The sequence below is a fragment of the Thamnophis elegans genome, chromosome Z (genome assembly GCF_009769535.1).
Source record: "Thamnophis elegans isolate rThaEle1 chromosome Z, rThaEle1.pri, whole genome shotgun sequence".
NCBI classification, from domain to species: Eukaryota; Metazoa; Chordata; class Lepidosauria; order Squamata; family Colubridae; genus Thamnophis; species Thamnophis elegans.
The window spans coordinates 137,230,714-137,246,031 of record NC_045558.1 but is presented as its reverse complement, the minus strand read 5'-3'; the positions used below and the strand labels follow the sequence as shown (position 1 = coordinate 137,246,031).

Below are 15,318 nucleotides of genomic sequence, written 5' to 3'. Positions count from 1 at the left end.
ATCTGGAAGGAAAATCAAGGATATTTTTTTTTATCTACACATTCCATAGTATTCATATTACTTTCTCAATGTGTGCCAGTTGTTATCCCTTTGTGTTCTTTCCACTGGTTTCCAAGTGGATCATCTTTCTATGAAAATTCAGTTTTTCCCCAAATGGAAAATTTAGGATTGGCAGAAAACAAAGCAGAAATGGAAGGACGAATATTCTTTGAAATGCAACCCTTTGTATCATTTTAAATTGTATTGCTATGGAGGCCATTTGGACTTTCCCCATTTTTTTCCAAAACATGGACAAGAAAACCGTGAGGATATATGCATGTCTCTAGTAACAGAGAATATTGACCTAAACAACAGATTGTGAGCCACAGCTACAAAAATGAATATTCACAGATAACTAAAAGTATTATTTATTTTGACACTGAGGTAGGGTATTACAGTTTGCTTAAATTTACTTATTTATTTAGCACCATGCTTTCCCCGAAAACAAGGCAGGGTCTTATTTTCTTTTGATCCTTGAACTAAGAGTTTGGCCTTATATTCAGGGAGGTCTTATTATTTGTGAGGTGCAAGAGGCAGTGAGTGTTGTCATCTTATGGCTACTGCTGTGTTGCAATATTTTCAGGGAGGGCTTATTTTTGGAAGACAGCTTATATTAGTGCATGTACTCAAAAGCCCGATTGGGCTTATTATCTGGGGAGGTCTTATTTTTGGGAAAACAGGTTATATGGTAATGTTACATTAGCCAGGAGACTATAATGTTAATACAGACTACTAAAACTTCTAGCTCTGTTTGTCTATGAAGAGTCTCAATCACCCAGCTCTAACTGGATAGCGGGAAATGGAAGGAGTTATATTCTTTGCAGACAGCTGATCATTAAAAATCACCTTTGGGACAACCATGACCTGAATGACTGAGAACATCTATTGACATTTAGCTATGCAGTTTGGGATGAGCACCCTTCAAATGGTTGGGAGTATGAATGGATTTCCAGCAAAAAAAAATTGCAGACTACAGGAACCTTCAGTTTGAAAAACTGAACTCATCCCCAACACTCTGTACTTGTCTTCAACAATGAAGGGACACAGGGCAGAAAGGAACACAGTTGCAGAAAGAATAGTTCCACAACACAGTCCTTTCAGCAGCTCCAAGAAGGCTCAATATCATTTCTATTAATCAGGTGACCCTGAGGACACAGACAAATTTCCAAGTGGCCACAACAACTCTCAAAAAGAATGCAAATGACCAGCTATCTGCAAGAAATACAAATCCTATTATTCCCCACCATCTGGTCAGAGTTGAAGAAGCTTCTTGGATGACAAGCAAAATGTCTTGAAAGGGGACAAGCTAGCTCTGCACCAGCTCTGCCTTTCCTGCAGCATCAAAATGTAGTCCTAACCCTCCACCAGAGCTGCCTCACAAATGAGCATCATAAATGGGAAGTGCAGGGCCAGCAGGATTCTAACCAACCACATTAAATGCCTACTCATTTTCCCACCAAAGTGGTACCTATTTACCAGGCGGTGCCTAAGGCATGGAGCAGTGGGGAAGATCAAAGGGAGTTTGTCCCTGATGCCAGGCAACAGAGGATGGAGAAACGGAGGCAGCAGTTACGGAGACTGACTCATAAGAGATAATCAAGTCCAGGTGGTTGTGTCTTGGCCCCTCCCAAGAGAGTATATAAGAAGAGACTTTGGGAGGCATTCTTTTTTTTTTTAATAAATATTTTTTAATTTTAATTAAAACAAGTACAGCATCTTTCTTTACATCTGTAGAAAATGTATCAATAGATTATAGATCCTCCACAATCAACAAACATAACTCATATTACCTCAAGCATTATTATATATCCATTTTCATTTAACTGTACTTATTATTTAAAAATGTTAATACAAATAATAATCTTGAACAATACCTGCCCACACCAGTGGGGAAAAAAACAAAACAAAAAGAAAAGGCAAGAAAAAATAAAACAAAAAAGACAAAAACTACAAAGGACAAGGCAGGAAAGGAATACAAAACACAGGTATCTATTATAAAAAAAAGAAGTATATCAGCTGGTTATCACATGCTTTGGTGCTTCTCTTCCATTAACTCATATTAATTCAAATATCTTGACTCAAATGTTTACCATATTAACATCATTATACCTTCAGTTTTAATTACCTATAGTTATTTAAATATCCTTCATCCTTAACTATGCAAAAGAGTTAATCCATAGCACATGCTGACCTTTCATTTACTTGCTTGTAAAATCCTCTATTAGCATCAAATCCTCATATCCTATTTTAGCTGAACATCCATAATATTTAATTATATCATATATCATAACATTTTCCCAGTATTGATTAACATTTAATTGTATGTATTTTATTTAGTTTTTATAATAGTAATAATTGTTGTAGTTAATACTCTTTATGTATAATTCAAAAATATTTTCTCATATCCAATTGTTATATATCATATCAACTCCACATTATATACATTATCAATATCAGTTATTATTCATCTATATCTGTTACAAAGAGAGCAATTAGGTTTAGCTAGATTTCAATTGTATTCTTCAGTCTATTAGCCAATTCCATATTATATACATTACCATCAATGTTAATTATTATTCAGCTATGTCTATTACAAATTAAAGTAATCAGATTTAGCTAATTTTAAGTTGTATTCTCCCATCTGTCAGCCTGTGTCCCAACAGCGAGATTTTCTCAGTCCAATAGCCATTCGTTGGATAAATTTACCAAATGTTTTTATAAGCAAATCCAGACAAAGATATCTTCGCACCTTTTGACTCTGAATGTCGGTGATGAAATAATAATGTTGTCCCGGGCTTGTAAAATTTTTCAAATTGACTTTAATTCTCAAGGGTGGATTTTCCATTCCTCCTGCACTCTGTCTCTTTAAATGAGTCTTCTTTATAGCTCCCCCCCTCCTTTCTTCCTCTGAGATAGACCAGACACCATTTCTCGCATTTTCCATTTGTATTTCAGGAACATTTAAACATTCAACGATCTCAGTTTTTACTTTATATTTTAAAATCAGATGATCCAATTTTCTTTCCAGTCTTTGATAGGAGTCAAAAAGCTCTCGACATGTGGAAAAAAGAATCTGAAGTGAAATCTTAGAGGTATTTTGAGACGCCATGATGTGTCGCAGTTAAAAATTACAAGCTCTTTTTTTTTTCCACAGACTTCGAAGCACTTTTCTTAGTCTCTTTACAAGCTGTACAATCTTATCTGATCGTAAACAAAGCCAATCAGTAAAAATGTCAGATCGTGAAGGGGTAATTAGTAGAAAATAAACTTTACGATCCACTTAGGGAGAGTCAGAGGGGGGAGGATGTCGAAGAGTTTCTTGAAGCGTTTAAGAAGTAAAGTAGCCACCAGTCATAAATCCATTTAAAAAAAACCAATTCGCCGCTGAATTCTTCTGTTCTTTGGTTTCAATTAGCTTAAGTTTTAATTGCGGACAGTCTCTCTTGAATAATAAAATCAGCTTACCAGATGACATCACTTCTGCCATTCTTAGGGGCAACCTGCAGTTTCAGTTAGCACGCAGCTAATCCAGAAAGGAATTGGCACGAGGAGTTAATACCCCCCCCCAGAGACTTGTGGGTGTCTCTGAGGGCCAGGGTCTCTCCTCACCTTCACTGTCGTCTCCGGGACAGCTAGAGTTCAAAGAACCCATCCAAAAATCCTTCGGAATAGAGGAATTTCAGGAATAGCCTGAAACTCCGTCTTCTCACTGCTAAGCCCTGCCTTCTTTCCGGGAGGCATTCTTTTGCAGGACACAACCATTTGTAATAATCTGGAGAACTCCTTGTCTGGTCTGCCTTGTGTTCCCGTGTCTGTTGGAGTCTGGGTTGCTGCCAACGTCTTGCCAGTGAGTCATGTCTGGGCTTTCAGCCAACAGGATTATAATTGTTGTGAATAAAGAGTGGCAAACATCTAAGCCTGTGTCTGCGTTCATTACTGGACGGAGGGGGCCCAGAACACTATACTACACCATACCATACCATACCATACCATACTATACTTATTGAAAACTGGACCAAAAGAGAGGTGTCGGACTTGTTGAGATAACTTTAACAACTTTATTAGAACAGAACAGCAAGCAACAGCATCCCGATCTGCTTGACATTATTTATACCAGAGCTGTCAAGCAGACCGGCCAATGGCAACAGAGTAAAAAGCCCACTTCCAGCCAGGCACATCTTAATCAAAGGCACAGACCTTTGGTTGCCGGGCTGCCTTTCGTACGTTGAGGACCTGTGGCTGGTGATAAGTTGAGGACTTTAGACCAATCGCAAGTCGAGGATATACTATGCTATGCTATGCTATGCTATGCTATGCTATGCTATGCTATGCTATGCTATGCTATGCTATGCTATGCTATGCTATGCTATGCTATGCTATGCTATACTATAGACCCATGATGGTGAACCCGTATGGCATGTGTGCCACAGGTGACATGCAAAGCCATATTTGCGGGCACGGCAGGGCACTGCAGCCCTTGGCAGCCCCCAGATCCAGTGCACATGTGGATGCCAACAAGCTGGTGTTTGGCCTTCCAGAGGGCCAGGGGAGGCTGTTTTTGTCCTTCCAAGGCTTTAGGAAAGCCTCTCGAGCCTAGAGAGGGTGAAAAACAGGCCAAACAGCCCTATCAAAAGTTCGGGAATGAACTTCTGGTTTGCCTGTTGGACCTGTTTTTCTCCCTTCCGAGGCTTTCCTAAAGGCCGAGGAGGGTGAAAAACAACCCAATGGGCAAACCAGAAGTTTATTCCCGAACTTCCAGTTGAGCCATTGGACTGTTTTCTCCCTCCCCAGACTCCGGAGACTTTCCTGAAGCCTGGGGAGGGGGAAAATAGCCTTATCCAGCCTCAGAGGGCAAGGGGAGGCCGTTTTCTCCCTCTCAGGCTTCAGGAAAACTTCCGGAGCTTGGGGAGGGAGAAAATCCCCCCACGTGGGGGTTGCTCACACTTCCACGGGAGGGGGGGTTGCTCGTGCATGTTCTGGTGTTTTGCTTTTTATCCTATCATATTATCTTTTTTTATTTTCCATTGAATTTAAGATTTTATTTTAATTAAAAAAAATACATATCTTTGCATACTATGGAATGGAGGGGAGCTGTATGGATTTGTCAGTCTAAGGTTCACAAACTATCATTGAACAATCCAGGAATCAAATCCCAAATAGTTTCAGTGTAGATTCACCTAGCCTGTGTGCATTGCTTTGAACTCTGACCATGATTTACATTTTGAAATGTCTTTTTTATATATACTGGAATATGCACTAAAAAAAAAAATAAACACAGGGCCAAAATTCCAGCAATATAGTCACAGAGGAGATATTTTCTTAAAAAGCAGAAAAAGCTCACTAATTGCCTCATCAGAAAAATTATATATGAAGAGCGGGGACCATGCCTCCATCCTGGTTCTCCTTGACCTCTCAGCGGCTTTCGATACCATCGACCATGGTATCCTTCTGCGACGACTGCGGGAGGGTGGGGGTGGGAGGCACTGTTTTGCAGTGGTTCTCCTCCTACCTCTCGGACAGGTTGCAGTCGGTGTTAGTTGGAGGGCAGAGATCGACCCCGAGGCCCCTAACATAAGGGGTGCCGCAGGGTTCGGTCTTATCCCCCCTACTTTTCAACATCTACATGAAACCGCTGGGCGAGATCATTCGGCGGCACGGGATAAGATACCATCAATATGCGGAGGATACCCAGCTGTATCTGTCCGCCCCATGCCAACTCAATGAAGCGGTGGACGTGATGAACCGGGGCCTTGAAGCCGTTAGGGACTGGATGAGGGCTAACAAGCTTGTGCTCAACCCAGATAAGACCGAGTGGCTGTTGTGTTTCCCTCCCACTAACTTGGTTAGTGTTCCATCTCTCAGGCTGGGGGGGGGGTCAAACATTACACCCCTCAGACAGGGTTCGCAACCTGGGAGTCCTCCTGGACCCACAGCTGACCTTTGACCATCATTTATCAGCTGTGACCAGGGGGGCATTTGCACAGGTTCGCCTGGTGCACCAGTTGCGACCCTACCTGAACCGGGAGGCTCTCACAACAGTCACTCGTGCCCTTGTGACCTCTAGGCTGGAATACTGCAACGTGCTCTACATGGGGCTGCCCTTGAAGAGCATTCGGCGACTTCAGCTAGTCCAGAATGCGGCCGCGTGAGCGATCGTGGGTGCACCTCGGTACACCCACATAACACCTATCCTCCGCGAGCTGCGCTGGCTACCTGTTGATCTCCGGGTGCGCTTCAAGGTGCTACTTACCACCCATAAAGCCCTTCATGGTAGTGGATCTGGATACTTGAGAGACCGCCTCCTGCCAATCACCTCCTCGCGACCCATTAGATCACATAGATTAGGCCTCCTCCGAGTTCCATCTGCCAGTCAGTGTCGACTGGCAACTACGCGGAGGAGAGCCTTCTCGGTAGTAGCTCCGACCCTTTGGAACGATCTCCCCGTGGGGATTCGCACCCTCACCACCCTCCAGACCTTCCACACAGCCCTTAAAATCTGGCTACCCCGTCAGGCCTGGGGTTAAAGAATGTAACTCACCCCCACCCGAATGGTATGAATGTTGTGTTCTATTTTTAATTATGTATTGTCCTTATGTGTTATTGTCTGTATCCCCCCCCCTTTGAGTTGTAAGCCGCCCTGAGTCCCCCCAGGGAAAAGGGCGGCCTATAAATAAATTTTCAAATACTCAAAATACTCAAATTAAGAGTTGTTCTTCTGCAAAGGCCGATAACTTTATCATTATATGATTCTAAAAATGCTTTTTCAAGGGAGACATTTTTCCTCATGGAGAAACAAATCCAGTTGCCTTTTTGAAGAAGCACTTTTGGGACAACCGTGACCTGGGTGGCTGAGAATCTCCATAGAAATGATTAAGTGATATTTTGGTGTGTAATTACAACACAGACAATCTAGCTGGCTGACTGACACCAGTCCTGCCAGGGTTTGTGTTAATTCTTGGGTTGAATCGGAAATTAAAAATATGAATGTTTGTATCTGCTGGCTATAAGCATGCCACAGTAAGATAACTAATGCCCAATTAGGCAGACATCTTACTATGCCAGTGTTTATTTTTCAGGATAACGACGCTGCAATTAGGCTTTAGATGTTACCTCAGATTCAGTGTTGAGAAGAAGACCATTTCCAGGCCTTTGAGAGTTGGAGTCCCCAAGAGAGTTTGTAACAAACCACCTTAGCTCCTTTCACAGCTGAGATAATTTTATCTGGAATTTGCTGGCATGTAAACTGATTTGCTTGGAGGGCATCAGAATGGTTTTGAAAGAAATAAGGTTATTCGTGTAAAAAGCAAGAACCTGACAGACTCCATTTTACACTATAGCTCTACATTCTAAAATGCAAAAGACAGAAGTCTCATAATGACTTCTGTAACACATTCAGCTAATACCATATACAGAACCTTTAGGGGATTTCCGGAAAGGAAAGGTTAACCGAGGAGAAATTGGATGGGTCAACCAAGAAAGTGCTGGTGTCAGTCTCAAGAGGCTGAAGTAGATTGATTATTCTGATATGATTCTATTATCTCCATGTAATGGGGACTGAAATAACAGGGAATTTCCATTCAAGGGAATGTTTATGGGGAAACTGGTTGAATAGTAGCCAAATGTCATTATATAAGAAGTATTGTGTAACATTCCTTTATGTTACAGACATTTAAGGAAATAACCTGTACCCCAAAAACTGTATTTAAACGTTGTATCTCAGACATTCTCTCTTTCTTTCTTTCATGATTGAGAATCTTTTTGCAGAAGGGTATCTTAAATAAATGTTTTTTACTGTTTCCTTGCTCTCGTTTATGAGATAGAGATTAATTTTCTTCACAGGTTTATAAACGTCAACACACACACAAGCACATGCAAACACATTTTATTTATATCTCTAGAGTCCCAATATAAATTACCTGCTGCTGAAAATGAAAATGAACTAGAGCTACGGTTGACACCTGTTAAGTAGATCTCCTTTTGGAGACTAGAATTGAGTAGCAGAAGGAAGCAAGGCATGTGCCGCTGAATAGTCACACTATCAATCACAGCCGCCGAAGTTAAAACAAGGATAACTTTACTTGCATTAACAAAAATAAAGTAGGATAAACATTCTCCAAAACAAGTGATAAGTAGTCTTGAATTATATTACACAGTCTATGATACAATACATTGGTTTACAGATGCTCAACTCATGATTCACCTTTTAGACAGGTAACTAACATACAGAGTAGCCACCATCCAATATACAGTAATCAACTCCAATAAAAAGCACGGAGAACATACAGGAACACCCAGGAACAACCAGTAGTAGTTCCTACTCGCTCTTATGGCTGATTAAAGCAACAGCATCCAATCGCATCTCACTTGAGCATTTAAAGTGACAGATAAACTATGTGTATGTATGTATGTATATGTATGTATGTGTGCATGTGTGTGTGTGTGTGTGTGTGTGTGTGTATGTATATATATATATATATATATATATATATATATATATATATATATATATATATATATATATATATATATCTTAGATTTTTTACAACCCCTGGTAAGCCCCAATTATGGGAGGAAGCTAACTGCTTCCATCATCTGTCCTTCGGCTCGTCACAAGAGTCCATCACGACAGAAACCCAATATTTTTACTGTTGCCTTTGTTATATTTGTGTTTTTTTTAAAATTTGTGCTGATAAATAAATAAAGGGAGACTACTATAGATCTATTTCAAGCTATTTAGCTCTCATCAGCTAGCCATACCCTTACTGGGATTTGAACCTGGGCTATATTGCACACTAGGCATACTAGGCAGAGATCTTAGCCATTAGGCCACAGGCTCTTATCCGTTTATCAGCGAAGCCAGGGTGAAAGGTATCTATTAGATTTTTTACAACCCCTGGTAAGCCCAATTATGGGAGGAAGCTAACTGCTTCCATCATCTGTCCTTCGGCTCGTCACAAGAGTCCATCACGACAGAAACCCAATATTTTTACTGTTGCCTTTGCTTCCTCCCATAATTGATTACAAATGCCACAACATGAACATTTCTTTCCCATTTGGCAACTATAATAAATCTTACTGATCAGGATAATTTCTCCATAAATCATCTGTTGTCAGAAGTAATGACTTCAATATGTCTCCTATAGATAGCAAACAATCTTTCTCTCTTTTTTCCTCAGCAATTTGTCAAAGCCAGAAATATTACACAAAGTCTTACTTTCTCTTTTTGAGTTGCTCCCTGTGGTTGAGGTCAGGCCGCAAAACAATGATGTAGCATTTTGGGAGGAATATGCATCCCAGTAATGCAGCGCTGGAGGCCAAAATGGAGAAGACCTCCACAGCTACCATGGCTTTTCCCTTTGTGCTCAGATAGGCTGGAAAGAAGGAGATCCACACACTGCAAAAGGCCAACATGCTGAAGGTGATGAACTTGGCTTCGTTAAAGCTGTCAGGTAATTTACGGGCAAGAAAAGCCACAATGAAGCTGGCAATGGCCAAGATACCCATGTAGCCCAAGACACAGTAGAAGAAGAAAGCTGAACCCTCATTGCATTGTAAAATAATTTCTTGGAGCTCTGAGTGCATGTCCAACTCAGGAAATGGGAGAGATGTCAACAACCAAAGAATACAAAGAAATACTTGTAAGAGAGAGCATGAGAGGACAATAGAAAAGGCCAATCTCTTCCCCATCCATTTCCTCAGGTGAGATCCTGGTTTAGTGGCCATGAAGGCCACAACCACAGTGATGGTTTTGGCCAGTACACTAGAAATGGCCACTGAGAAGGTGATGCCAAAAGTTGGTTGCCTGAGAAGGCAGGTCACTTTGCCAGGTTGACTTAGGAAGAGCAAAGAGGAGAGGAAACAGAGCTGAAGCGCTACAAGCAGGGTGTAGGTGAGGGACCGGTTGTTGGCTCTCACAATGGGAGTATCCCTGTGCTTAATAAAAGTTCCAAGTACCCAAGAGGTCAAGAAGAAGAAACAAAGAACTGCTGAGGATAAGGCAATTCCTAAGGTTTCTTCAAAAGTTAGGAAGATCAGCAGTTTCAGGATACATCCTTTCTTTTCTTCATTTGGATATTGATCTTCTGAACATTGAAAACAGTCATCCATATCTAAAAGAAAAGTCAAGGCATTTTTTAATACATTCCATATTATTGAAAATAATATTCTTTATGGGTACCAACCATATCCCTCTCAAGTTTTTTTTTTCTATTGGCTACCAGTTGGATCATGTTTCTATGGAAATGCAGTTTTTCCATCATTGTGTCATCTGAGATCAGCATAAAAGAAGCACAATGGGAAGAGCCATTATTCTATGAAATGCATTCCTGTCTTATTCAAATTTATTAAAATTTAGCCCATTTTGTCTTTTCCCATTTTTCCAAAACACAGAGAAGAAATCTGTGTGCGGGGGTACGAGTTTCGCTCTTTATATTCCAAAGAACAGATTGTGATTCACAATTATAGAAATGAATATTCACCTTGAAGAAGTCACAAAACTATTTGCTACACTAAAGTAGTGGGAGGTTCATTCTCCCAGCTGGTGGTTTGGTGTGCAAATGGTATAGGGTTTCCTGCCTAGGCAGGGGGTTGGACTGTAAGACCTCCAAGGTCCCTTCCAACTCTGCTATTGTATTGTGTTGTTTCGTTACCAGGCTACGTAACATCTTCAGCAGATTTTAGGGGATGACAGTGTTCTGTTTATAAGGGCTTAGGTGTGATGGGTGCGTCAACTGAGGGTCTTCTGACAGGTCTTGTGATGAATCAGTTTTGAGTTATCTGTGAGTCTTGTGATGGGTCTTGTGATAAGGAGATTAGCTCAGATCAGGCTCTTTCAGAAGTGAACTGCTGGTGAGTGGGAGTGTGGGGGGAATGGCATGAGTTTCTGGAAGGTCAGTGCTATCTCTGGTTGGCTGTGTGGTTGATTTGGATTCTAAGGGATTCATATGCTGGTTGTAGGTCAATGTATCTATTGATGGAATTGCTTGTGGGTCCAACTGAAATAGTGTATTACAGTCTACCGTGTTTTCCCGAAAATAAGGCCTCCCTGGATAATAAACCCAATCGAGCTTTTGAGTGCATATGTTAAAATATGCCCTTCCCCCAAAATAAGCCCTCTCCAAAATTATTGTAACACAGCAGCAGTCATGAGGTGACCACACTCACGGCCTCCTGCACCTCAAAAATAATAAGACTCCCTGAAAATAAGGCCAAGCGCTTCTTTTGGGGGTCAAAAGAAAATAAGACCCTGTCTTATTTTTGGGGAAACATGGTATCTAATGAACACTTGCTGGAATGTATAACCTACCCTTTTCATTTGAAATCTTCCCTTCTGGACAAGGAACACAGTCGTAGCAACAGAATTGTTTTCCTTCCAACCTTTTCTTCCAGTATCCAGGGTAGCAATGGTCACTACACTGAGAAAATGGAACAACCTGGTAATAAACAGAAAAGATTTTGCAAAGGGAAATTTATAATCAATTTGTATTGTTCTTCTTTATGGTAGGAGGAAGGATAGTTGAATTCATAAATGGTTACTCCAGGTGTATTTATAAGGTAGAGGTGTCCATGTACAGTTGTGTTTGACTCAAGGGGAGAGGTGGTATTCTGCTGGTTCGCACTGGTACAGGTGAATCAGTAGTGGCCGTGGTGCAAGGCTCCGCCCACCCACAAAGATCACAGCCCTTCTGCACATGTGCAAAATGTCCTGCACATGCCCAGATGTGCACTCCTGCTACTGAACTGATAGTGAAGAAAAGAAGATACCATTACTGCTCTAGGGCCCATGCTCAACTCCATTTCTTGGCTGAAGAAGCCAGCATTATCCAGAGACATTTTCCATCAATACATGAGCAGCAGGGCTGCTCGCCAAAGGTACCAGGAACACTGTTACTTTCCCACCAAAGTGGTACCTATACATCTACTCACCTTGACATGCTTTTGAATTCCAAGGTGGGAAGGAGCTGAGGCAGGACAGGGAACTCACCCTATTGCATGGTGCTCAGGTCTCAAAGTGGGCTATCTGGCTGACAAGCTCGGTGTCTTTAACCACTGACCCATCACGTATTTATACTATCGATTAAAATGTTGACATTATAAGGATGTGCAAAGGGCGCGTTTGGAGAATGGCAGGGTGAATGGAGAAATATCTGTGACTACAATATTATGGGAATAGTATCTTATGATTTCAAATGGAAATGCAAATCCGAATATTAATAACTGTATTTTAAATTGTTATGTCATTTTGTCAATTTGATAATATTTGTACAGAATGTGCCATTTCAAAAATCACAAACTAGATTTCTAAAGAAACTATGTTCAATATTGCATCATAATGCATCAAGGAATAGTTAATTCAATGAATCCACACCTGGTTAAAAGCTGGGTGCCAGACAATCACCTCTTCATCAATGAATAATTCCTTCCCTTTGGGAACATGAGGATCCATTTTTCCAACTCTTACTCTCTGAAAGGATCTATTTGGAAAAGTGATCAAGTTGGTGATGTCGAATCCACCTGTTGCTTCCCCCTTCTCATTCAGGAATATTCTCTCTCCGGCTGAATTGTTAAAAGAAATGCCTTGAAGAAATGAATGGAGCTATTTGAAAGGAAATGAAAGAGAGTTGGAAGAGTAATAATGAAAAAGTGGCCAATATATTTAATTTTCACTTCGACATTCTTCCCATTGCTCTAACAAATATCAAATAATCTATATTTCAGAGAAAGACACAGGTCCGATCTAGTATTAATTTAATGTTATTTCTGAGGGCGGGGGGATGAAACAACAGCAGGTAACAAATCAAAATCAAAGCAAGGTATTGATATATTGATATGATACAACTTGATTCAGATACTATTTATATTGACTTTTTAAACAACTAGACAATCAAACTTGGACCAGATCTAAACTCATCCTACATTGTTCTTTGTTAGTACAAAGGTTTTTGACATCCTGAGACCTGACAAATTTCTTTTATCCAGATTTTATCATCTGAGACGCAATTGTTTTGAAAGAGAGAGAATGAGAGAGACAAAGAGAGACAGAGAGATTCTCTCAAACATACAGTAGTTACAAAGGGTGGAGGACACAGCTGACATTTGGGTCATTCCTTTGAACATTGATAGAGAGTGAGTGCTTTGCATCCCAACTCTGAAGTGTTCATGAGCCAAAGAGAAGTAGATGAGAGAACTGGCTCAGGATAAATTTGGATAACAATAGCACTTAGACTTATATACTGCTTTACAGTGCTTTGCAACCCCCTCTAAATGGTTTACAGGGTCAGCATATTGCCCCCAATGATCTGGTTCCTCATTTTACAGAACTCAGGAGGATGGAAGGCTGATCTTCCTTGAGTTGGTGGTCATCATACTGCCAAACTGCTGGCAACCGGCAGCCAGTACAAGTAGCCAGCAGTACTGCTGGTACTGCTTTCTAACCACTGCACTCTGGTGAGAATAATTATTCACAAACGAATCAGAAAAGTGAAAGTTCTACATTTCAGAAATGTTTTTTGGGCACAAAAAGTAGAAAGAGTGCCTTTAGGCACAATTCAATTGAATTCTTCTTGGAACCAGGTTGGAAAAATTCACAAGACATGCCAATTTTATGTGGAGGTTAAAAGGTATTTATTCAATGAAAATTGATGCATACAGTAAATCCCCTTGACTATACAGATATTAGGAAAGACTTGGTTTAAGTTCATCCACTTATTTTTTAAAAAAAAACTAATAGTTTTGTTTCCTCGGTCACTCTATTGAGTTGTAGCCATAGACAAAGGTAAAGAAGCTATATTAGATTGTGAATGATTGAGATTACCTGCCAAGGCAGCAGATTTGCCAATTCAACCCTTTGAATATCTCTCGTTTGGGATTTTGATGTCACTTCCTGATGCAAAGAATGTGCCACTGCATAAACAGCATTGTAGATACTGTAGCTTTGGCCAGTCATCTGCAACTCAAACAGAGGACCAGGTAGAGTCTCCAACTTCTCTTCTCCAGTACAGGTTTCACTAATCGTAGATAAATATAATTCTGCCTTTGAAAATGAACAATCGAACAATTGCTCCCAAACCTCTTGGAGAAATCCATCTTTGTGGGTTGAAGGTTTGATGACTTGAAGAAATTCTTTGAACCCACAAACTTCTCTGGAATGCACAGTAAAGGAAAGAGCCCCGTGGAACAACTGGAAATCCCAACTCCTTTGAATTCCCATCAGAATGAAATCAATTGAATTCATCAGGATCCAAACCTTCCTAAATAACGTACTCTCTTTATTTTCAGGATCCCATAGAAACATGACAGTTCTCAGCCACACGATTATGATGGATTCTCCGTGGACAAGAAAAACATTCACTTTTCGATCCATCAATTTATTAAAAATAATTGAGACTGAGTCTGACAATTCTGACAAATCTTCCAAGTGGAGGTATTGTGGAATATTTTGCGTAAAAGCTAAACAGACCCCATTCTGTGAAAGCAATGGCTGCAGTTTCTGCAAAAAACGCTCTTCCTTATTTTCGAAAGCAAAGAGTCCAATCCACGTCCATCCAAAATGGAGAAGAAGTTGTATAAGTCCAGTGTACTGATGCTCCTCTTTGGGGACCATGCAATAAAGTGGAAATAACTCAGTAATCTGAAAGTCTTCTTGGGCAAAGGAACTGTAAATCAACTAAATAAACAGAAAAGAGAAATTCATTATTCATGAAAATCATGGGGAAAATATGAAGAAGACTGTGGGATAGAAACTCAATGAAGCTTTCCCTACATTGAACATTTGTCCAATTCTATGTAGATTATGACATTTGCTGGAAAAGAGAAGCAAGCAAAATTCCTTGATAAAATATTTTCTCATCTGAAATATAACTAGATCACTCAGTTTCCTAATACAGAGTTCCAGTATGTTCATCCCCTTAGAACACCTGGAAACTTGCTAACCATCTGAGTTTTTGAGCTCTTCTCATCCTAAGGAAAGGATTCTTAAGAACTAGACTTACTGGATTACCTTCTTCACTTATATGTAGCAGATAAAATAAAATAATTATATGTTGAAGACTATGCCCGTCAGTTTTTGGAGGAGTAGAATTAATCATCTCTTCATTTACTACAATTATTATAGAGATCTTCAAAAGTACCAGGTAGCCCCAGTACTCCAATAATTTCCAGGCAAATCAGTTGAGTTTTAAATTCAGTTCTTATTTTCAGACTCAACCAAGACATAGCAAGTGGAGTTGTCACCTGTTGTCAGGTAGCTTGGTGGAATCTGGAGCTGAGTTGAGGGCAGTA

At 40.3% G+C, this 15,318-nt stretch overlaps 1 protein-coding gene across 1 annotated transcript; it reads right to left on the bottom strand.

Annotated features, from left to right (window-relative positions):
• Positions 1–9,249: 9,249 nt before the first annotated feature.
• LOC116522632 (vomeronasal type-2 receptor 26-like) lies at positions 9,250–14,641 on the bottom strand. Its single transcript, XM_032237630.1, has 4 exons — positions 13,853–14,641; positions 12,407–12,634; positions 11,345–11,471; positions 9,250–10,148 (listed from the first exon to the last, which is right to left on the bottom strand). The coding sequence occupies exons 1-4, from the start codon at positions 14,639–14,641 to the stop codon at positions 9,250–9,252; spliced, it is 2,043 nt and encodes a 680-aa protein (XP_032093521.1).
• Positions 14,642–15,318: the final 677 nt, after the last annotated feature.

Excerpts from the sequence above, each read along its gene's own strand:
- LOC116522632 (XM_032237630.1), bottom strand. The coding sequence starts at position 14,641 with ATGGTCCCCAAAGAGGAGCATCAGTACACTGGACTTATACAACTTCTT. Across the intron at positions 12,635-13,852 it reads CAAATCTGCTGCCTTGGCAG|CTCCATTCATTTCTTCAAGG; the intron begins GTAATCTCAATC and ends CCTTTCAAATAG. Across the intron at positions 11,472-12,406 it reads GGCACCCAGCTTTTAACCAG|GTTGTTCCATTTTCTCAGTG; the intron begins GTGTGGATTCAT and ends GTTTATTACCAG.